The sequence below is a fragment of the Myotis nattereri genome (genome assembly GCF_964212035.1).
Source record: "Myotis nattereri genome assembly, chromosome: 2".
NCBI classification, from domain to species: Eukaryota; Metazoa; Chordata; class Mammalia; order Chiroptera; family Vespertilionidae; genus Myotis; species Myotis nattereri.
In genome coordinates this window covers 1,687,573-1,710,063 of record NC_138076.1, presented here as the reverse complement: position 1 = coordinate 1,710,063, position 22,491 = coordinate 1,687,573, and the positions used below count along the sequence as shown (strand labels likewise).

The window sequence follows — 22,491 nt, the reverse complement described above, 5'->3', positions numbered from 1 at the left end:
ATGAGTGGTCACAGCAGGGGTGTTCTCTGGCCATTCCATGGACCAGTGTTTGGAGGCGCTGATTTCTATCCCATCGGTGCCTGGTTGTACTGAAGATATGCCATCCTGTAACTCCCTAACCCTAACCATAACCCTAACCCTAACCCTTACCCTTATCCTAATCCTAACCCTAATCCTTACCCTAACCCTAATGCTAAACCCTAACCCTGACCCTGACCCTGACCTTAACCCTAACCCTAACCCTAATGCTAAACCCTAACCCTGCCCCTGACCCTGACCCTAATGCTGAGCCCTAACCCTGCCCCTGCCCCTGCCCCTGCCCCTGCCCCTAACCCTGACCCTCACCCTGACCCTGACCAGGCAGGGGTGTGATCTCACCACAAAGCCAAGGAGAGAGACAGTCTGTGACCAGAGGGCCCGACTCCTTCCTCCTTCCCTGCAGACTCGGTGGTCCACAGAGAGAATAAGCCTTGACATTTTGTGGCCTCAGTTGGACAATGTCCAGCCCAGCTGGCCACTTAACATGGTTTCAACCATATAAACAAGAAAGGAAAGAATCTAAAAGTGTCAAATACACAAAGTCAAAACATCAAACCTCTGTGTCTTTCTCTATGTTTTAAGATCACAGTGCAGCACTTGGCAACATAGACCTGTTGCTCCCGGTCAAGTGCATATCATGGCCCTGCCCTTGAGTTGCCCTTGACGGCCAGTTACTGACTTGTGCAGTCGGGAGCGGTGCCGGTCCAGGTCCCGTTGGCGGTGCAGTGCCGGGTGGTCAGCCCTGAGGTCCGGTAGCCCTCCCAGCAGGCGTAGACCACGGAGCTGGAGAACAGGATGCCGTCGCTGCTGACGATCATGCCGTTGGTGGGCGTGCCGGGGTTCCCACAGGACACAGCTGCAAGGGACATGGAGCAAAGACACAGAGTGACATCCCTGAGGCAGTGAGTGCGGGAGACAGAAGGGCATCAGAGCAATGGATGAGGTCATTACTAAAAGACTAGAGGCCTGGTGCACGAAATTCATGCACAGGTAGGGTCCCTTGGCCTGGCTGGTGATTAGGGCTGATGTGCGGGGCTACCGGAGGGGTGATCGGGGGTCCCCGCTGGCACCTGCCTTGGCTGGCCTGGGGCCTGTGGGCAGCTCCTGCGGTGAGGGTCTGCCCCCTGGTGGTCAGTGTGTGTCATAGCGACCAGTCGTTCTGCTGTTCGGTCGATTTGCATATTAGGCTTTTATTATATAGGATAACAGGGCCTGGCTGGCATGGCTCAGTGGTTGAGTATCGACCCATGAACCAGGAGGTCACAGTTCCATTGCCCATCAGGGCACATGCCTGGGTTGTGGGCTCAATCCCCAGTGTGGGCCATGCAGGAGGCAGCCCATCAATTATTCTCTCTCATCATTGATGTTTTTATTTTTTCTCTCCCTCTCCCTTCCTTTCTGAAATCAATAAAAATATATTTTTAAAAAGTGATGAAGATATATTATAAATAGAAATTCCTTGATGTTTAAGAATTTTGAGGTTTTTGTTTTGAGACTCATGAACTCCTCCTTCTTTTAACAATTTATTGAACCTGCCTGTCGGGGCCTAATGCTTCTGGGAAGCTCTGAGAAGACACTCTGGCTGTGTGGGAGGTGACCGGGTGGGGTATGGAATATATGGTTATGGCAAACGGTTGTGGAAATGAAAACGTCACCGGGAAACACCTTTTCCATAGAAAATATGTGTCCCCAGGATTTGCAGCTATGAGAACAAGTGAGAAGAAATAGAAAGCCCCAGAAGGTTTCCAGTGTGTGTGTGTGTGTGGGGGGGGGGGGGACGGATGGCACACTTCACCATCCGTCTCTGCTGCGACTGAGTGTGACACAGTCTATTATTGCGCTCCCTCCCGTGGTCTCCAGGCGATGCAGGTTTGGAGGGGTCGAATCTGAGACACATTTTCTGTGTTGAAATGTGCCAGGGACCCGTCCGTCCCCTGCATCCAGCTTTTACACGTTATGCAACAGCACTTTGCATATTCTGCGCTGGGGCCGCTATGCACTGAGACCCAATTAAGCTCTTAAGCGAATTGCTGAGCTCGCTTAGGCTCTCCGGAAACGGAACTCCGTGTCATCTCCCCCGACACGGGGTCGCGCGGAACACAAGCTTCTCACTGTTCTCGTTTTTCACCTCTCAAACCTGCAGAGCGCGACTGTGCTCCGGGAAACCCAGTTTAGCACGTCCCGTCCCAGCGAATGGCCATCCTGAGCAGCATCTGGGCGAGGCGTGTGGCGCTCTCGGGAGCTATATTTTCCCACCAAATTTGGTTCATTTATAACCAATAATTTTTCAAATATTGTTCTGCCCCATTGTTACTCTCTTTTTTCTTCTAAGCTCCAGGTACAGCGCGTTAAACTGCTCGATGTTCCCCGGTAGTACATCATCCTGCCATGAGCTTCCCTCTGTTTTACAGATTAAATGATTTCCCTTCACCCGTCTTTAAGTTTAGTGACCCTTCTGCCAATTCTATCTGTTGCTAAGCTCACCCAGCAAAGTTTTTTTTTTTAATATGAAATATGTATCTTCAGTTTCAGAATTTCCATTTTGTTTTATTTTCTTATTTTCATTTCTTTGTTGACATCCCTTGTTTATGATTCTAACTTGTCTTTTGCCATATGTTTAACACCTGCTTTAAGTGTGGGTGTCACTTCCGACATTGGGGTCATCTCAGGGTGAGCGTCTAGTGTTTGCCGGACGGGGTCGGTGTGCTCTGAGTGTGTGTGCTGTCCTGTCTGCTGCACAGCGTGGAGGAAACGTGTCGTGGACGATGTTGTTCTGTGACAGGTGCTGGGTTTCGTCCTGGTGGCTGTTCAGTGAGCTGCGGATTGCCCGGGTCCTGTCACCAGTCGCATTCTTTATTCCCGACGCTGAGCAGGTGCAGGCTCCCAGTGCACTGTGCCCTGTGCAGTGTCTGCGAAGCACCCCTGGCGTCGTCACTGCCATCACTGGGCCATCTCCCCAAGTCCTACCGGGCCTGCCTCTCCAATGTCACAGCAACACATTCACTCAGAGCAGCACTCAGCACCGCCTCGCTCTGCGGGCAGCGCCGGGCTCCGGCCCAGGGCACGGCGGGCGGGAAACAGCAGGTGGACTGAAACCTATTTCTGCTGCAGAGATTCCACCGGCGGCTTCCACGCCCTGATTCCGGCCCCTCAGCTCAGCTGCCCCCACAGCAACCACCGAGCGTGGCGAGGCCACCGGGGGACCGTCGTCGGGGGAAGACACGGGGCCTCTCGGGTATAAAGGTCAAAGGGTGAGCGTGTTGTCGGAAGCTCCTCTGAACAGTCGGGTCTCCCCACAGTCAGTCACGTTTCGCAGGAACCTCGTCTACGTTTGGGGAAGCAGCTTCGTTGTACGAACAGCCTGGACCTGCAGGACGTCTGGGCAGCGTTACCGGTAGTTTTAGTGCAGTGATGGCGAACCTATGACACGCGTGTCAGAGGTGACATGCGAACTCATTTTTTTGGTTGATTTTTCTTTGTTAAATGGCATTTAAATATGTAAAATAAATATCAAAAACACACATCTTTGTTTTACTATGGTTGCAAATATCAAAAAATTTCTATACGTGACACGGCACCAGAGTTAAGTTAGGGTTTTTCAAAATGCTGACACGCCGAGCACACAAGGTTCGCCATCGCTGTTTTAGTGACTGCGAGGTTCTCACCCCCGGGCGCCCCCGGCTGCGGTGACTCACCTTCACATGCCGGCTGCTGCCCGGACCACGAGCCGTTGAGCAGGCAGGTGCGCTCGGGGGAGCCGCGCAGCAGGTAGCCCACCTCGCAGGAGAAGCGCAGCAGGCTCTTGGCCTTGAACTCGTCGCCCAGCCGGGACCCGTGGGCGGGGGTGCCCGGGTCTCCACAGAATCCAGGGTGGTTTCCTGTGAGCACAGACACACGTGGCCACGCACAGGCAGTGAGACGTGGGAACACAGGCCGCCGAGTTGAGAGACTGCAACGTTATTACATGAGGACTGAACCCGGCTACGGGTATAGGGCGTCTGGCAGCTCGTGAGGACGGTTTCATTCTGGCACAGAAATGGGAGACCTTCAGACACTGTTCCAGCCTGGCCAGCGTGGCTCAGTGGTTGAGCATTGGCCTATGAACCAGGAGGTCACAGTCTGGTTTCCGGTCGGGGCACAGGCCCGGGGTGTGGGCTGGATCCCCGGAGTGCAGGGGGCAGCCGATCCATGGTTCTCTCTCATCATTGCTGTTTCTCTCTCTCTCTCCCTCTCCCTTCCTCTCTGAAGTCAATAAAAATATATTATAAAAATAAACTGTTTTTGTGTAACTAACACAACAACTGGGTGTGGTCCAGGTGGTCGTGGGTGCTGGGGAGGGTCACATACTGGGAGGGTGCGGGGCTCCGTGGAAAGGGCAGGGTAAATGCGCAGGGCGTGGGCTCGCGCGCAGTGGGGATGTGAAGGTCAGGCACGGGCTGCGCGCAGTGGGGATGCGGAGGTCAGGCACGTGCCAGATCGGGTTCTTTGAATGACATCTATGGTTGCTGATTCCTGCATTTTATTTATTTAAGAAACATTCGTGGAAGAATTAAGACGATTACTTTTTGGGGGGAAGACCAATGTGATTATCCATCAGAGAGGCAGGGGAGACGTGGGAGGATTAGGAAGAAACACAAAAAAAGGGACAAAGAGCAGAGAGGGACTCACGGGGCCGAAGCCACCAGCCGGACAACTGGGCGCCAGCGAGCCCCTGGGCGCCGGGACAGAACAGTGGGCCCCTGGGTGCCAGGACAGAACGGTGGGCCCCTGGGCGCCAGGACAGAACGGTGAGCGTCTGGGCACTGGGACAGAACGGTGGGCCCCTGGGCGCTCATGGAGATGGGGAAGAACATGGGCTGGTACAGAATGAAGGCGTCATTGGCTGGACACCCACTAACCATCCTTTTAAACCAGCTGCTCCCGACCCCGAATTCCCGCCGCCAGTGCTCACCTGTGCAGTGGGGCAGGGCCCCGCCCCAGTGGCCATCCTCCTGGCACACGCGGCTGTGGTCGCCCACCAGGCTTCGGGCCCCTTGGCAGGAGTAGTGGACCGTGGCCCCGAACGTGAACACGTCCCCCATGAGGATGGCGTTGGCGGGCACGCCCGGGTGCCCACAGGATATGGCTGAGGAAGATGAATGAAATGATGGGCACCTCCCTGCTCGTCCCGTCCCCAGGGCGGGCGTTACAGACACCAGGAAAGGCTCGCCAGTGAGGGTTTCTGGAAATCTTAGCTTGGGGTCGCTGTGCTTGGGGTGCACATTCACACTTAGGTTTTCAGAAGGAGAGTCCCCCCAGGTCACACTGCCCGTCGGCCCTTCACGGCTTCCCACACCAGCAGGGCTATCCCACACGTTGTGGCCAGCGTGGCGCCCTCAGAGCTGCTTCCGCGGGTCTCAGGCAGGTGACTGTCTGCCGGCGGAAAAGACCTCGAATGTGCTCCCCCCGAGCTCTCAAGTCCAGGAAGGCACCCCAACACCTGCCCTTGGAGTGGGGAAGGCCCTGGCCAGTAGCTCAGTGGTTAGAGTGCTGGGTCTCGGGTTCGATTCCCAGTAAGAGCCTGCACCTGGGTTGTGGGCTCACTCCCGCCCTCAGTCCGGCAGGTGTGGGAGGCAACCAGTCAATGTGTCCCTTTCACATCAATGTTTCTCTCTCTTACTCATTTCCCCCACCTCCCCTCCCCCCCACTCTCTCTAAAAAGCAGAGGGAAAATATCCTCGGCTGAGGATTAACAACAACAAAGTAATAATAAAATAACATGTTTAAGTAAAGTAATAATAATAAATTACCGACTGATTTGTTCTTCAAGTTATTCTGTAAAATAATGTCAGTACCCCAGTCACTTTCTACAATTACACCACATCGGGCCCATAATTACTCATTAATTCTCCCTCAGAAAGCCACATTCTGGATGCCAGATTAAGACGGGATGGTAGGGATTTCTCTCTCCCTTCTGATCAAGTCCCACAGTGCGGTGCACAACGGACACACTGCATGCTGCCTGCAGTCAGCTCTGGGCACAGCATTCGAAGACACCGACAGCCACGAGAGGGACTGCCTGTGGCCACGGGCAGCCCGACGTGACGCCCAGCGGGAGGCATCGGTCAGCCGGCCACGTTGGCCCCGGATGGACCCTGGCCGCTGTCATGGGCCAGCAACACGGCCTGTGGTTGGAGAGCACAGACTGGTCTACAGAGTGTCCCGAAAGGAAGCTAATCGGATCCGAGTCAGTGACATGGTCGCTAAGGGGCCAGTTCCCGGGGAATGAGAGAGAAAGGATCAAGGCGAGGAGGCCAGCAGAACCTCGCCGCTGCGGAGCTTGGGAAGGCAGGGGGATCCTCTGCGCCTCGCCCCATGCCCATGGGTTCCCATGCTCCCGACTGCACAGGCGGGGAGCAGCCCCGGAGGCCCAGAACCGGGGAGAACCTGGTTCCTGCAGCTGCAGGGCCACAGGCATCGGTACGGACACAGGGTGTCCCCCGGGAGCCACGGAGGGCTCAAGGGCATGCTCAGGAGGAGAAGGAAAGACACGACCTTCTCTGCCCAAACCCCGGGTGTGGAGGCGGAGAAAGCGGCGCCATTGGGTGGAGATGCTAACACAGTGACACTGAAGGGCACTGCTGGTCACGTGAGGCCGTGCATTTGTGTTCCAGCGACCCCTCTTTCTCCCAGAAACCGAACCTATGGCCACAGCGGGAACCGGGGACACGTGCCCACGTGGGTCGGAAGGGGCTGCGTGGGACGCTGACTTGCAGGGAAACCCCAGCCCCGATCCATCTGGACACGCAGGAAGTGCTGCCATTGCAAGTGGTAAGAGGCTACTCATTGGACTGTTTTTCAAACCCAGGGGGAGACGCCCCTTTTCCTAATTTTCAGACCATGTTCTAACCAGGTGATCCTCGTTCAGCTCGAGGACAATGTGCTTGCTCAAGGAGAAGGAGGTAAAACTGGAGCTATGGCCCCAACTGGTTTGGCTCAGTGGATAGCTCCAGCCTGCAGACTCAAGGGTCCCAGGTTCGATTCTGGTCAAGGGCATGTACCTTGGTTGCGGGCACATCCCCAGTGGGGAGTGTGCAGGAGGCAGCTGATCGATGTTTCTCTCTCATCGATGTTTCTAACTCTCTATCTCTCTCCCTTCCTCTCTGTAAAAAATCAATGAAATATATGAAAAAAAAAAACACAACTGGAGCTATGTAGATTAAAAAGTGCTTTTGCTCATCTGCGTGGTCTAAGGTAGTGACCGTCGTGTTTCCAGGGGCAAGAGTGGGGACCTACCTGTTGGTTTGTGTTCCCCTTCTTCAGAGCGGTGTGCTCCCCCCGATTTAAACACCCAGGTGGGCCAGGGGAAGGACTGTCCCAGGGACCACCTATCCTATTGTGTTGACTACTGACTGGACCAGAGATGCTCACAAGACCCGAGTCAGTCCCTGGAGTCACTGACCCCTGGTCACAGGCAGGAGGTCACTAGCCGGACCCTCCGTACCAGAGCTCGGCCAATATTGCCAACCCTGGGTCTCCGCGGAGAGCAGTGAGAGGCGGAGGGCATTGAGGCTGCCAGGTCTGACCGTGTCCACCGGGGGGAAGCAGGAGACGAGCAGTGTGAACAGAGATGAGGACAAGGCCCAGTGGGTCCATGTCTGCGTCCATTCCCCCCGGGGCCAGGCGGTGAGCAGCCAGCATCCTCACCCTTATCCCCCTAACCCAGCTTGAGATACAGTGTGACCTCCTGCCCATCGGTAAGACATCCGACTGACTAGTACAACTTGTACATGGGGACTTGGGGGGTAGAGACCTATTTGACTATGTGACAAAAAGAAATAATAACGTCTGTGCTGTTGATGTTCTTCCCGGATTCTGTGGCACCAGCACCCCACATCACCCTCACGTACCCAAGCACTTGGGGAGGGAGCGGTCCCACAAGCCATTGGCCGTGCAGGTCAAGGCGGACGAGCCCAGCAGGTAAAAGCCCTTCTTGCAGTGGTAGACGACAGTCCGCCCGTAGACGAGGCTCTCCGGGATGCTCTGGCGGACGGCGTTGTCCACGGAGCCGGGGTCCGAGCAGTTGACCACTGGAGAGAGATGAGAGGAGCCTAAGAGACGCAGAGAGCAGGACCTCCTCCCATGCCCAGAGGCGGCTGCGCGTTCATACACAAAACTGGTGCGAAGAGACGGAAACTCGCCGTCGTTTCAGAAAGTTCAAAGATGACGCCAGCAGGGCCAGGGCCCTTCCCGCAATTCTCCTCCCTCGATGAAATCCACGGCTCATTTCCTTGACCTATTTCCTAATAACAGGCTTCTTCAAGGAAAGTCTAGGATCGGTTTTCATGGTTAAGTTTTATGTTATGAAGATGTTAGCACAGAACCTGCGGAAGTTCGTTTATTTAAATATTTCCCCCCACCAAGTGTGATACTTTAGGGCAGTCTTTGTAAGTACTTAATTACCCTACTTGCACACAGCTTCCACATGTGTCTAATGTTAATGGTGCTCCGGGCAGTGAAGATAGGGCTCCAGGGAGTATGAATGGCACCCTGGGTGGTATGAATGGTGTGCTGGGTGGTGTGAATGGCACCCTGGGTGGTATGAATGGTGTGCTGGGTGGTGTGAATGGAGCCCTGGTTGGTATGAATGGTGTGCTGGGTGGTGTGAATGGAGTCCTGGGTGGTATGAATGGTGTGCTGGGTGCTATGAATGGCACGCTGGGTAGTGTGAATGGCATGCTGGGTGGTGTGAATGGCGCCCTGGGTGGTATGAATGGCATGCTGGGTGGTGTGAATGGCATGCTGGGTGGTGTGAATGGAGCCCTGTGGAGTGTGAAGGGTGCCCTGGATAGTGTCACTGGTGCCCTGGGTGTTGTGAATGGCGCCCTGGGGTGTGTGAATGACACCCTGGTGGGTGTGAATGGTGCCTCGGGTGGTGTGAATGGCACCCTGGTGGGTGTGAATGGTCTTCTGTGAAGTGTGAATGGCATGCTGAGTGGTGTGAATGGAGCTCTGGGGTGGATGAATGGTGCTTTGGGTGGTGTGAATGGCACCCTGGTGGGTGTGAATGGCTCTCTGGCAGCCTGAATCTGCTGGCATCAGGAGGGATGTGCAATGTGTACCCACAGGTGCAGGGGGACAGAAAGTCCCCAATTATATTGCCCTCTGACCCCACCTGGTATGGATGAGGCAGCTGCTGCTGTGGAGGCGGCACCCTCTCCACAGATCTCTGGCCCAGGAAGTCAATGTGGAATAACAATGTGAGCCCTCGCTCAGCACATTAGGCCCATGTTCCTTAATGCTCAGGGGCATGGAAGAAGAAATGAGGAACAGGAAGAGAAGGGCTGTAGCTTGGGAGGGAAAGTGACCTGTTTCCTTTTTTAAAACAGTAAGCTCTCCCTGGGTGCTGGCTGGCCCGGCACTGCTGCCACGGCCGGAAATGCTGCCCTCAGGACAGTGGCAGGTCTGGCTGCGTCCAGCTCCTCCCTGTCACCCAAGGGCGCCCCCTCTGCTCTGGGCTGCGTCAGTGAGTGCCTGAGTTTCACTGGTGCCTCTGCTCCCTCCCTGGACATCCTGGCCCTGGCAGCCTGCTTCCTGGGCCGTGGGGTTGGGAGGCTGTACCTGTTGGGAGACTTTCTGAGCTGAAGCCAAGCACTGGGCGGTACCCTGGGGCCAGAACTCCATGGCTCGTAGCCAATGTCACTCGGCTGCCACTATAACAACATCGCTGGGCTCCCTTTCGGCTTCGTCTCCTTTGAACAAAGCTCCCTTGGGAGCCCTGGGAGAAGTGGGTGGGTGTCAAGGGTAGTTCATGAGCCCCCGGCTTTCATCCCGTGTCACTACCATGAAACAAACCGCACCTTCCCGCTCACGTATGACTCACCTTCCATCGGGGGTGTTTTAATGGGAAATAATTGAAGCTGAAACCTTCAATGTTATGAGCTCAAACGTCTAGAAACACAAAACTACAAAACAGCATGTGTTCGGAAACTCAGACTGTTGCCTAGATCTTTGTGACAATTTTTAGAGAAATGAAGATTTAAAAGCAAGAAGAATTTCTTAAAGAAACAGGAACGCCCCATACATCTAGAAGCCCGAGGGCACAGAGGTGCTGAAAAGATGTGGTAGCGGCAAGCGGGTGAGTGCGTGAATGCGAAGAGAAATGGGAGGTGCGTTGTCCTTAAAGTAGAGAACCCCAGGTTTTTTCTGGTTGCCTGCCTGTCCCACAGCCAGACACAGGCCGGGAGGGACCTGGTCTTTGCTCTCAGGAGCGTTTCCAGCAATGGGAAGCCCTTCTGCACCTCCAGGGCAGGCTCCCCCCCCCCCCCATTTCCTACCTCGACAGGTGGGCAGGGGGCTGCTCCACTGGCCGTTGCTCCGACACTGGGCCTGCGGTGCCCCCTGCAGCATGTAACCCGTGTTGCAGGTGAAGTTCACCACATCGTTCAGGTTGAACTGACTGCCATTGGTAAGCCCGTGGGCGGGGTTCCCAGGGTGCCCACAGGTGATGGCTGCGGAGGGAGACAGGTCCCCGTCACCATCACCAACCAGCAAGTCATCACATCACTGACACACATGCAGGTGTGGAGAGTGTGGGTTCCAGGGTGTGAACTGATGGCACACGCCCCACATTCTATCGGAAGGAAATATTGGGACAACCCCGCGTGCTGAGCCCTCAGGTTTTATTATAGTAATTCTGGAAAACACATCAGAAAAATGTACCTTCTCCACAATCATAATAATTACTATTTCTAGCTCACATTCTGACAGCATAACAAGTAATTTTCAAAGGCGGCAGTGAAAACACGAGATGCTAAAATTCTTGCACTCATTGTGAGTTTTGACTGTTTTCCCCTTTGAACACCAGCCAATTTGGTGGAACTCTCATTTTGCAATATTATAGGGACTTGTCTGATGCTTTAAATTGTGTGTAGATAAATTAATCCAATATCAATTTAAACATCATGGAATTGGCCAAAAAAGAAAAGGGAGAGAAACGTGTGCAAGCTCCAATAGCGTTGTCTGATCAGCCCATTGTGTGGCTCTGTGGCTGCAGAGAGCTGTCATTACGTCAGGCCCCGAGTCACAGGAGCACAAAGAGCCTTTCAAAGGCAGCGTTCCAGCCCCAAACTGGTGTTTTCTCCCCATTTATCTTGTCACAATGTTTTCTTCCAAGCGAAGCTTTCACCCTCTGCACTCTCTCAGATAATGCCTGCCACCGCGCTGTGGCTACATCAACATGCCCTTTAATAAAGAATATGTTAGGGGAAAATGGTTTAAAACAAACTCTGCAGTGAGGGTGCAATCTCTTCTACACGTACGAGTCAATATTTACCTGTGAGGTTATCATGTCTGAGGACTATCATTACATACAATTCACCTCTTTCTATTCAAGAAAAGCCTGCGCCCTGTATTCTTGATGAATGGATGACAAACACACAAAACCACCCGCAGATAGAGGGGGTGGGGCTGTGTGGGGACCCGGCAGAGACAGCGGAGCTGCAGGCTCAGCCTCTGTGTCCACATTCGTCGGGGGGTGGGGTCAGGAGGTGCACATGGCCCTCAGCATCCTGGGACGCATCTCTGGGGAGCTGAGGAGCCAGTACCCTGTGGACAGGAGTCCGAGGAGGCAGGGGGAGGACACAGAGCGGGGACAGCATCAGGAAGCAAAGAGGGAGAGAGCTGGATGGTCTGCTTCAGAAGATTTCTCCATGCATTTCGCTCAGAAGATTACCCACCTCTGTGCCCTGACTTAAACCCAAAAGGCACGGAGCAGCGCTGGCCGGCCCGGGCTGGTGAACTCACCCACACACACCGGGGTCTGTCCCGACCACTTGTGGTCCTGCAGGCATATCCGCACGGAGGTGCCCACCAGCCGGAAGCCGGCGTGGCACTGGTACACCACGGTGTCCCTGTAGCTGAAGCCGTCTCCGCTGATGTGGCCGTTCACGATGGGGTCCGGGGAGCCGCAGTGGCCGGCTGCAGGGGCGAGAAAACCCACACCCACGTTCCGGAGACTCTGTCTTTTAAACATTTATTTGTTTGTTTGTTTATTTATTAAATATATTTGTGTTGATTTCAGAGAGAGAGGGAGAAGGAGATAGAAACATCCATGATGAGAGAGAATCATGGATTGGCTGCCTCCTGAGCGCCCCACACTGGGCACCAAGCCCGCAAGCCGGGCAGGTGCCCCAGCCGGGAATCAAACCGTGACCTCCTGGTTCGGAGGTCGGTGCTCAACCGGCCGGGCCTGGGCCCAAATCCATCTCTGCTAAAAGCACTACATTCACGTTTGTTGACCTTCCTGGTCAGTGGATGACAGCATCGGGGGCGTAATGCACTCAGTGTTTCCCTTTTCGTGTTTCTTGGATATAGTTTTCTTTTTAACGTGTTCGTTTTTCTCAACGACTGTGGGCGACAGAAGTAATATCTCCGAGATGAAGTTGTCGATGGGTCACCCCCCAGCTATGGGTTTCCGAGTTCGTCATGTTACCCACTGTCCTTGTCTGAAGTCCATGTGACCTTGTCCTTCTATTTGCAAATGCAGCCACAGAAAGGAAGGGCCGTGGGCTCCACGTGAACAGGCTCAGACCCACGGAAAACGGGCCTTAAAGAGACGGCCAAGGTCAAGGATTCCCAGGCCAGAGATTGCTAAACGTTATGCAAGATTCCAACGGCCAGACAGAGTCACAACATCGGTTCCATTTCAGGCACAGACAGCCTGGGCCAATGTCCAGGTGACAGCGGTGTGGCCAGTGGACAAGTGACCTCTGGGCCCGGGGGAGGGAGGTGCCCGCCCCGAGCAGATTCACGGGAAACAAGCCCAGAGGGGGTGAGGCTGCAGGTGGTCCCACTCGTGGGAGAGGAAACATCCGAGATGAATCGGGTGCAGGTTAGCAGTCGGGGGAGGGAAGACCCGTGACAGGAAGGGTCTGAGATGTGAGAAGATGACTGGTGTCCAGTACGCGTCCACGGCGGCGAGCGGAGCTGGGAAGGAGGCCCGAGGGGTTTCACTCTCCTGGGGCGGACGGACAGACGGACGGACGGAGCGGGACGGAGACCCCAGCCTGGCCGTGCTGCCGGCCTCCTGACCCGTCTCCGAGGTGTCGCTCCAGCCCTCAGCTGCGTTCCTTTTAAAACACTCAGACCAGTGACTGCCAACTTCCTCCCCCCCCCCCCCCCGGCCCTCACTCATCCCTAAAACCCCCCGCACTCCAAATAGCATCTCTTTTGCCGACCTGACAACCAAACAGGTGCACTTCCGAGCCCTTCACACCGGGGGCTGCTGGGGGCCTGCTGGTGTCACTTCCCTATTTGACAATCTCGGGGCAGAGCTCCGGGCCCTACCGAACAGGCAGGCATCGCCCGGTATAAACGTGCTTGTGGCCACGGGGCGAAAACCGCTGCCTTTGACCAAGCCCAGGCTACTCACAGGTACAGCATTTCCAGTCTCGCCCACAGCATTAGCCAGCGTCTCAGCGACCGCCCAGTGCCGGGGGCGCCCACAGCCCGGCCTGCAATGTGGCCCCAAGCCTCTGAGCTCCGCCTGGCACGTCTCTTCAGTGACCCTGTCACGCTATGTCCTGGTCTGTTTAAACCCTTCCTCTAGCCCTGGTTTGGCTCTAGACGCCCCACGCAGAAAGCACTGCTCCGCGTCTCCCGTAGATGCCACGGGCCTATATTCACGCTTCTGCCCCGTGTCTGACACCCACCCGTCACCCGGGAAACGCCAGGGAGGGAGCAGACGTAGAGTAATTTCACGCTCTCGGCAACGGCCTTCCTGTTCTCGAGCATTTCTAAGCCATTCTCTCCAAGGTGACTGCCATTTACCCGACAAAGATTGAATGACGACCGGCCACAGCCCAGCCATGTTCTGGGGGCCGGAGGCTCCATGGAGAATGAGACGCAATCACAGAGCGAAGGGAGCTGAGGGTCTAACATGGAGGGAACGAGATGGAGCGGGAGAAACATGCGGCCACACTCGGCGCCCGAAACCCCGAGAGAGGCGCCCCCAGGCCTGCAGGACACAGGCTACCAGCCAGACGGGGGGAGGGGGGGAGAGGGAGGGGCGGGCGTGAGGTGAGGCCTCCCGGTCACGGAAGTGACAAATGTTATTTATTTTTAAAGTCTCGGACGCAGGGCTCTAGGACCAAGTCCCCCATCTCCTGGGGGGGGGGGGGGGCCTGCCTTCATCTCCGGCTCCCGCCTGGCGCACCCCCGCTCGGCTCCGCATCGTCCGCTCTGTGGGTGCAGCCCCTTACCATTCCCCTGAGCACAGACAGGAGCAAGGGGGTAAGAAAACCTGCTGACTGGGGGAAAGGAAGATGACGGGAAAGAGAAATCCAGAGGAGGCCAGCCGCAGGCTTAGAAACAAAATATCAAACCAAATCATTTAATCAAATACATCGATGCTCTGCGCAGTCCGCTCCGAGGCCCGAGAACCCGTCTCCCCAGGGACCAGGGACCCCCCTTCCCCGGGAGCGCCTGGCGCAGCGGGCCGCGAGGGTGTGGGCAGGACGCCTGGGAGGGGGCCGGGTTCATGTGATCATCCACCCTCCTCAGGGGTTTTTTAGAAAAGGACCCACAGAGCCCCACGCGTGGGGGGCACTGCCCGCTCTCGGGGCTGGGCCAGCATGGAGCACAGCCGGCCACCCCGCTCGTCCCACCCCTCCTCCGGCAGCAGCCTCAGCACCGGAAACAACTCAGAAGTCACTTCCTGACCTTGCTCTCCGCGGACTGATGGTCACACGTGTCTGCACCCTCCACTCTGCCACCTCCATGGCGACCAGGCCCCTCAGCACAGAGGACAGAGGGGAGCCCGTTCCACAGCCCCGGGAACCACCGCACAGACAGCACCCTCACCCGGGGCGGCCTTCCCCGGCCAACAGAGGATGGGCCGGGCCCCGCTCGGGGGCTGGGCAGCACCGGGTCGGAGCCGCCTCGGGGCACAGACCCCCCAGCCGTCCTAGGCGGCGGCGTCCTGACTGTCCCTCCTCATGACACGCGGAAAGATCTTCTCTGTCACTCACGCTCACCCGTCACTTCCTCACGTGGCTGGCACCCTTCACACGGACGGACCCGAATCTGTCGCCAATTCTGACTCACTCTTCTACGTGGCTCCTGGGGGCGGCGTGGGATGAAGGACGCAACTCCCCCCAGTGGGAGGCCTGGGCACAAAGCCCCCTGCGGGCACCGGCCATGGGGGTGCAGCCTGGCGCTAGGGCCCCCCACCTGGCTCCCCAGCATGGCCACCCGCCGGCCAGAGGGGGCGTGATGGCACACAGACACCTTCCTCCATCTTCCTCCGAGAGAAAGGTGCTGGCAGCGCAGCAGGACACTCGCTCCCCTAGTCGTAGCCCCAGCCCAGAGCCTGTGCTGTGGGTCCACTGCCTGCGCTCACCCTGTGGGGGGCATTTCTCTTCTTCGCGATGCTGGGCAAGGTTTCTCTCATCTGTAAACGGGAATAACAAGCCTTCCGGTAGCTCCAAGGCGATTCCACAGACAAAACTCAAAACTGCTGAGTGCGCTGTCCCTCATCAGTCACAGCACTGTTCACAATTTCTGTGACCCAGGAAGCGTCTGGTTAATCCTCAGGGCACGGCGGCGGGAGGGCCCTCGTCCGCTCTATCAACTTTCCGTGCAGATTTGGGATGGGAGCTTCTCTCCGTCTTCTGAGCACTTTGGAGTCTTCTCCACCCTCACGGCACATCACCTGCCCTCCCCCCGCCCTCCCCCACATTCCCATTCTGCTTCCGTGCGCGTGTTTGCTGGTGACACTTCGTCACTGACCCACGAGCAACCTATCGTTTGGGAGAGACTGGAATGGCCCTCACTGGTGTCACTGTGAATCTTAACGCCGCAATCTCAGTGGCCGCTGTGATGCTATATTTACTTTTAAGATATTTTTATTCATATAATATTTATACTAAATGTATTACCCATTCTTTTTGCTCATCCGTTTCTAAACATGTGGTCATGTGTCACTTCTCATTCTTTCTAATTGTTTTCTTTTAACTACCCTGTGCCTCCTTCGATATGATCGTCGCTTACATGCTGTGTGCAAGTTCCACAACACGGATGGTTCTCCGTGACAACACGGGCGCTCTTCTTCCTCTTCATTTTCAGTTTAAGTGCCTTCCGAGCACTCCCTCTGCCAAAGCTTCTAAGATCGGTAGTGTCCATCCCATTGAGGTCAAGACAACGACTCAATATACTCCTCACCCTTCCAGAGCCTAACCTGCAGGCAGACACCACAAAAGGCAGAGAAGCCCGGCCGGCGTGGCTCCGTGGTTGAGCGTTGACCAATGAACAGGAGGTCACAGGTTCAGTTCCCAATCAGGGCACATGCCTGGGTTGTGGGCTCGATCTCCAGTGAGGGGCATGTAGGAGGCAGCCGGTCAATGATTCTCTCTCATCATTGATGTTCTCTCTCTCTCTCCCTTTCCCTTCCTCTCTAAAATCAATGAAAATATTTTAAACACTAAACAAAACAGTCAAAGGGGTCTTTGGGGTCAATAAGACTCAAGGGGAAGCCACGATCTAACAGGTTTGCAAACGGACTGTGTGGCTTAAACTCCCCGAGGCCACAGCCTCTGCCTCACCTGCATCCCAGTCACCGTGACGTGATGATGGACAGGTGTTGTGTCCGCAGCGAAGGATCTGCTGGAATTGAACTTTGTTTCTCTCCATCATTACAGCTGATAGTGCAGATGCACATTTTTTAGACCCCGGGCCCCTTCTCCGTCCCGGGCCAGGGCACTGCAGCCGACAGAGGAGACCCACCCAGCCTGTAGCCACGCGGAGGAGAGCGCTGCTCAGTGAACGGACGATCTATGAGAACATGTCTGAATGCGCAGACAATCCCAGAGCCACGGCCATCCCGACTGCGGGGCACCACACGCAGTCCCAGGGAAGGCCATTGTCCCGAGCGCTGTAATGACGGCATCCAACAAGAACGCGCAGACCGGGGTGGAGAACGTTGGCCCGCGGGCCATATGAGGCCTGTGAAACCATGTGGTCTGGCCCCGCCAAGGCATTAAGCATAAGTTAATTAAATGTTTGACCCAACAGGGCAGGCTCATTTTTATGTGGGTCATTTTGCATGGCCTGTGAATGATGTTGTAAACACCCAAGTGGCCCTTGGCAGGAAAAAGGCTCCCATCCCTGGTCTGGACCCACACACAGGGTTCAAGAATCCCTCGTCTCCCTCTGGAAATTAGAGACGACAGTGTCATTTCCCAGACACTGAAGCTGTCTTTCTCTGGTGGCTGCTCTCTGGCATCACTACCTACTTTCCTTCCGTCCTGTCTTCCAATTCCGGGTCTTTCTACAAGTTCTCTGGAGTGAAAAGCACATACTTATACTGTTCACAACGCCCCAGCGTGTCCCAGCCACGGACAGCCAGAGGCTCAAACTCTCGGCCTCTGCGGCTCACGTGACTGGACGTCACGGAGACCACGGGGTCTGCGGGCAGCTCACCCATCCCCTCAGCTCGCGGAGACCCACAGGGAGCCTCAGAGACCCCGACTCCACGCTGCGTGGTCACCAGGTGACAGTCACTGGGAAGGCTTCCCCAGGGGAGGGTGTGCAGCTCAGTTTAAACATCATCATGCCGACATTTCTAATCTTGGGAAAAGAAGACCAAGTCATCGCGCACGCCTGCCATTTTAAACAACCCACTGTGCTCACACTGGGCGACAGGAACGTCCCTGTAACTTGTCGATGTAATTTATAACCCTTAAAGGCGCACATTCGAAATTCATTTCCACGCGCCCTGAAGCCTGAGCACAGGGCTAGCCCCAGTGACCTGCGAATAGTGTTTACATCGCTCAGCGCACTTTCCTGAGCGGTGGGTGGAGCCACACGTACGGTCAGAGGTGAGAACGTGCCTGTGTGAGCCTCACGCAGGGAGCACAGCCGGAGCCCGGGCCGGGCGGAGTGGCCGCTGGCAGAGCCCTCACAGTGGGGGGTCTCCGCTCCGGGGTGGTGGGGGGCCTCCCTCTACGCCTCAGGTCACTGATGCAACGGCGCGGGGGGTGGGGGGCACGTACCCAGGCACCGCGTTTCGGCGCCGCTCCACAGCCCGCTCGCCAGGCACTCTCGCACGTGGGACCCCACCAGCGTGTAGCCCGTGTTGCACGTGAATATGGCCGTGGCCCCGTACACGGTCAGCGTCCCGATCTTGTTGCCGTTGGGGGGGAAGGACAGGCTTCCGCATGAGATCACTACAAGGAAAGCGAGAATAAAGTGAGTGTCCCCGCGCCTCCAGAGCGCGGCTCGGCTCACTGAGCATCGTCAGTCCTGGTTCTCACCAGGGGCGGGGGGGGGGGGGTATCTGTCCACTCAGGGTGGGTAGGCAACCAACTGGGAGCTTCATTTCTCTTCTCTTATGTCCCTGACAGGGAAGCGTGAATGTTTGGAGTGGATTCCAGAATCTTCTAGGTCCTTCCAGGCCCATTGCTATGGTCTCATCCTCACAGGCAGCTAAGCCTTTCTTGAAAAAACACTCAGGAGACCCACTTCTTCACACACACAAGCCCCTCTGCCACCCGCGCGGGCATCCTGTCCACCTGTCTGTGCCAGGCACGAGGCCCACGTGACAGTCATGGGGCGGGGGGCGGGGGGGTGCCGACGTGGGCCCGGGGGATGGAGAATGGCCGCTCCGGTCAACGTGCCGGGACCAGGCAGCGTGGGATGACGGCCCAGGACGTCCACCCCCACGGCAGACAGAGCGCTCATTCTCGCATTCACGGGCGTGATCTTTTGGGATCCTCAGCCCACAGCATTGCTGACTGGACAGCTGGCATGTGGAGTCTTCCTCACAATTAAAAACGATACAGTCTGGCCCCTGGGTGGCTGGAGAGAGAGGCATGTGTGTCCCAGCTACACCTGCCTTCCCAGCACAGTCATCGCGGGTGCCATGTGCACCTCACGGCCACGCCCGTGGGAGCTGGATTCAGTGTAGACAGTGAACACACCCGCCTCCCTGCACGTGTGTGAGCACAGAGAGGTGTGGAGTCTCACGGCCGAAGACATCGCCAGGTCCCCGGGGCCACCCGCTCACCAGGGGCAAACACACATGTGAACAGGTGAGAACGGGAGGTGTGAAGTGCCGCTTGGAGTCACGCGGGGCACTGGGCTGGGGGCAGGGCTGGCGAGGAGCTAGACATGACTGAGTCTGTGTGAACAGTCAACCGACAGGAGGCAGTCACACAGGGAGGCGAGAGCACAGCTCCTGGCCGCAGGCTCCCAGGCTCAGCCTCGCTGGGCAGGTCACCAGCTGGGACGCTGGCCAATCTCCCCCGTCTCCGGGGGCGCCTATCAGGGCTGACTTCCCTCCCAACTCCCGACTCCTGTGGGGAGAACCCCTGAAATAAACAACAGATGAGGGCGTGGCTGTTACATCCTCCGGTCCCGCTGATGCTGATGTGTCTGGAGATGAGTCAGCTCCTGTTTGTGGTCCAGGGAGGGAGACCCCTTGCCGAGAGTGACCACCCTCTTCCAGAACGTTCCATGGGGACTGAGAGAACATGTGTACTTCGTTGTTTGCTGGGAGAACCGCCCGTCAATGCCAATGAGGTCGAATCCGACAGTGCTGTGCTCCAAATCGGCATCTTATTGATGCCCTGCCCACCTGCTTCCTGCACTGCTGAGGGGAAGCACTGAACTCCGTGACTGTGACTTTAAGTCGGTCCATTCTCCTTACCCTTCTGCCGGAGCGGCTATAGGATTAAGCCTCGGGCTGACCGGGGGCAGGGCCACAAACAAGTCCCTTCCTGGAGGGCAGAGCTCTCCTAGCACAATTAAGCCTGACCTCGTAGCCCTCCCTAATTCCTTCCTAAGTAGCGAATGGGCTGTGGGGGGTACAGCCAGTGTTGTCAACACAAGAACATTTGTAGACGTGTTCATCTGCCCTTGTTTTACTCAGACTATAAAATAAAGCATCGGCTTGCAGGCTGGGTCTGTGTCCTCATCCAGGCAAGGAAGATCCACCCAACCCCAGCTGTATTCTCTTTGTCTGTCTTCGTTAATCCTTCACTGCCCCTCCTCAGGCTCAGCCTTGGCCGTGCTGGCACGGCACACCATTCTACTCGTTTTTGCTGAATGTATTTTGAAACTTCCTTCTTAGGTGTATAAATAATTAAAATTGTTATATTTAAAAATAAACAACTCCTTTATTACTGTCGAAAAAAGTCCCTGTCAAAAGGGCGACACCTACAAGCCCTGCCCCAGGTTGTGTGCTGGGCTCATGAGAGGACACGTGTGCTGGGTGCTCACAGCAGAGCCTGCACATGGTCCGGGCTCATGAGAGGACACGTGTGCTGGGTGCTCACAGCAGAGCCTGCACATGGTCCGGGCTCATGGAGAGGACACGTGTGCTGGGTGCTCACAGCGGTGTCTGCACGTGGTCCGGGCTCATGAGAGGACACGTGTGCTGGGTGCTCACAGCGGTGTCTGCACGTGGTCCAGGCTCATGAGAGGACACGTGTGCTGGGTGCTCACAGCAGAGCCTGCACATGGTCCGGGCTCGTGGCGAGGACATGTGTGCTGGGTGCTCACAGCAGAGCCTGCACATGGTCCGGGCTCATGGCGAGGACACGTGTGCTGGGTGCTCACAGCAGAGCCTGCACATGGTCCGGGCTCATGGAGAGGACACGTGTGATGAGTGCCCACAGCGGTGTCTGCACGTGGTCCGGGCTCATGGAGAGGACACGTGTGCTGGGTGCTCACAGCGGTGTCTGCACATGGTCCGGGCTCGTGGCGAGGACACGTGTGCTGGGTGCTCACAGCGGTGTCTGCACGTGGTCTGGGCTCGTGGCGAGGACACGTGTGCTGGGTGCTCACAGCAGAGCCTGCACATGGTCCGGGCTCGTGGCGAGGACACGTGTGCTGGGTGCTCACAGCAGAGCCTGCACATGGTCCGGGCTCGTGGCGAGGACACGTGTGCTGGGTGCTCACAGCAGAGCCTGCACATGGTCCGGGCTCATGGAGAGGACACGTGTGCTGAGTGCCCACAGCGGTGTCTGCACGTGGTCCGGGCTCATGGAGAGGACACGTGTGATGAGTGCTCACAGGCGTGTCTGCACGTGGTCCGGGCTCGTGGCGAGGACACGTGTGCTGGGTGCTCACAGCGGTGTCTGCACGTGGTCCGGGCTCGTGGTGAGGACACGTGTGCTGGGTGCTCACAGCGGTGTCTGCACGTGGTCCGGGCTCATGGAGAGGACACGTGTGCTGAGTGCCCACAGCGGTGTCTGCACGTGGTCCGGGCTCATGGAGAGGACACGTGTGCTGGGTGCTCACAGCGGTGTCTGCACGTGGTCCGGGCTCGTGGTGAGGACACATGTGCTGGGTGCTCACAGCGGTGTCTGCATGTGGTCCGGGCTCGTGGTGAGGACACATGTGCTGGGTGCTCACAGCTATGTCTGCACGTGGTCCGGGCTCATGGAGAGGACACGTGTGCTGAGTGGGCACAGCAGAGCCTGCATGTGTCCAGGCTCATTCAGGGAACTAACCTCTCAGGACCTGGTCAGACCTGAGTGAAATGTGTGCAAACCTTTACTGGTGAATCCCATGAAGAGAAATCAGGAAGTGAAATGGATGCGTATGCCACGTAGACCAGCCTTGGAAACAGGCGGCCTTTCTCCCAGATGTGACGCCCCGGTTCCATCTGAAGGGGACAAGCAGGCACACGGCCAGCCACCGCAGGCTCGGGCCGCTCGCCAGGCACGGGGACGCTGTGCCCTAGAGCGAGTCCAGCAGACGTTACTGGGGTGGAGACGGCGTCCACAGGGCACCGCCCGCTGGGATGCCGAGCTCTCGCCGGTCACAGCCGGGCATTTGGTGATATTGCCAACGTGTTTGCTGAGCCAAGTGTCAATGCATTCGACCAGGATGTAGCTTTCACAGTTTCTCATGAACCTTTCATCCAGCCTTTTCCCAAACACAGCGCGACCTTCACCGTCAGCCATGATGCCTGAGACCCACCTGCCGCCACTGCGGATCGTCGGACGGTGTTTCAAACGTCAGGGTTGGTCAGAAACGTGTGGGACAGCGGGAGGTCTGACACCCCCCCTCCCAGGCCTGGCGCGCCTGGTCGGCGCTGGACGGGACGGCTCACCGCTCTGGTCCGCGCTGCCCTCCCGGCGGCTATTGAAACTGTGGGGGCAGCCTGTTCAGTTCGTCCTCCATGGAGCCCCCTGGGTGGTGAAGAAAGCCCGGTGGAGCGGAAGCCTAGCTCCAGCCGCGGGGTGCCGGGTCCCGCGGGCGGGCAGGGGTGCGCTGGCCCTACCTGCTACGTGAGTGAGGAGAGCAGCCCGGGCAGGGAGCCCGCCCGCAGGAGACGGGGACCAGCCTTTGCCGGTGCGCGGAAGGCCTGGCTGCGGCCCCTCTCACCGGAGCTTCTGCCGGATTCACTAAGTGGCTCCTCCCCTTCGCAAGCAAGGCAGCCGGCCGCGCCCAGCTCCCCGGCGTTCT

At 56.9% G+C, this 22,491-nt stretch overlaps 1 protein-coding gene across 1 annotated transcript in view; it reads right to left on the bottom strand.

Annotated features, from left to right (window-relative positions):
- CSMD1 (CUB and Sushi multiple domains 1) overlaps positions 1-22,491 on the bottom strand; it is a gene marked incomplete at its 5' end in the record, with an annotated part of 654,679 nt that overhangs the window by 17,024 nt on the left and 615,164 nt on the right. The window contains 7 exons of the mRNA XM_081082235.1: positions 719-895; positions 3,735-3,917; positions 4,991-5,164; positions 7,929-8,108; positions 10,356-10,529; positions 11,824-11,997; positions 18,069-18,242. Coding sequence (XP_080938361.1) covers positions 719-895; positions 3,735-3,917; positions 4,991-5,164; positions 7,929-8,108; positions 10,356-10,529; positions 11,824-11,997; positions 18,069-18,242 — 1,236 coding nt within the window. The remainder of the gene's footprint in view (positions 1-718; positions 896-3,734; positions 3,918-4,990; positions 5,165-7,928; positions 8,109-10,355; positions 10,530-11,823; positions 11,998-18,068; positions 18,243-22,491) is intronic.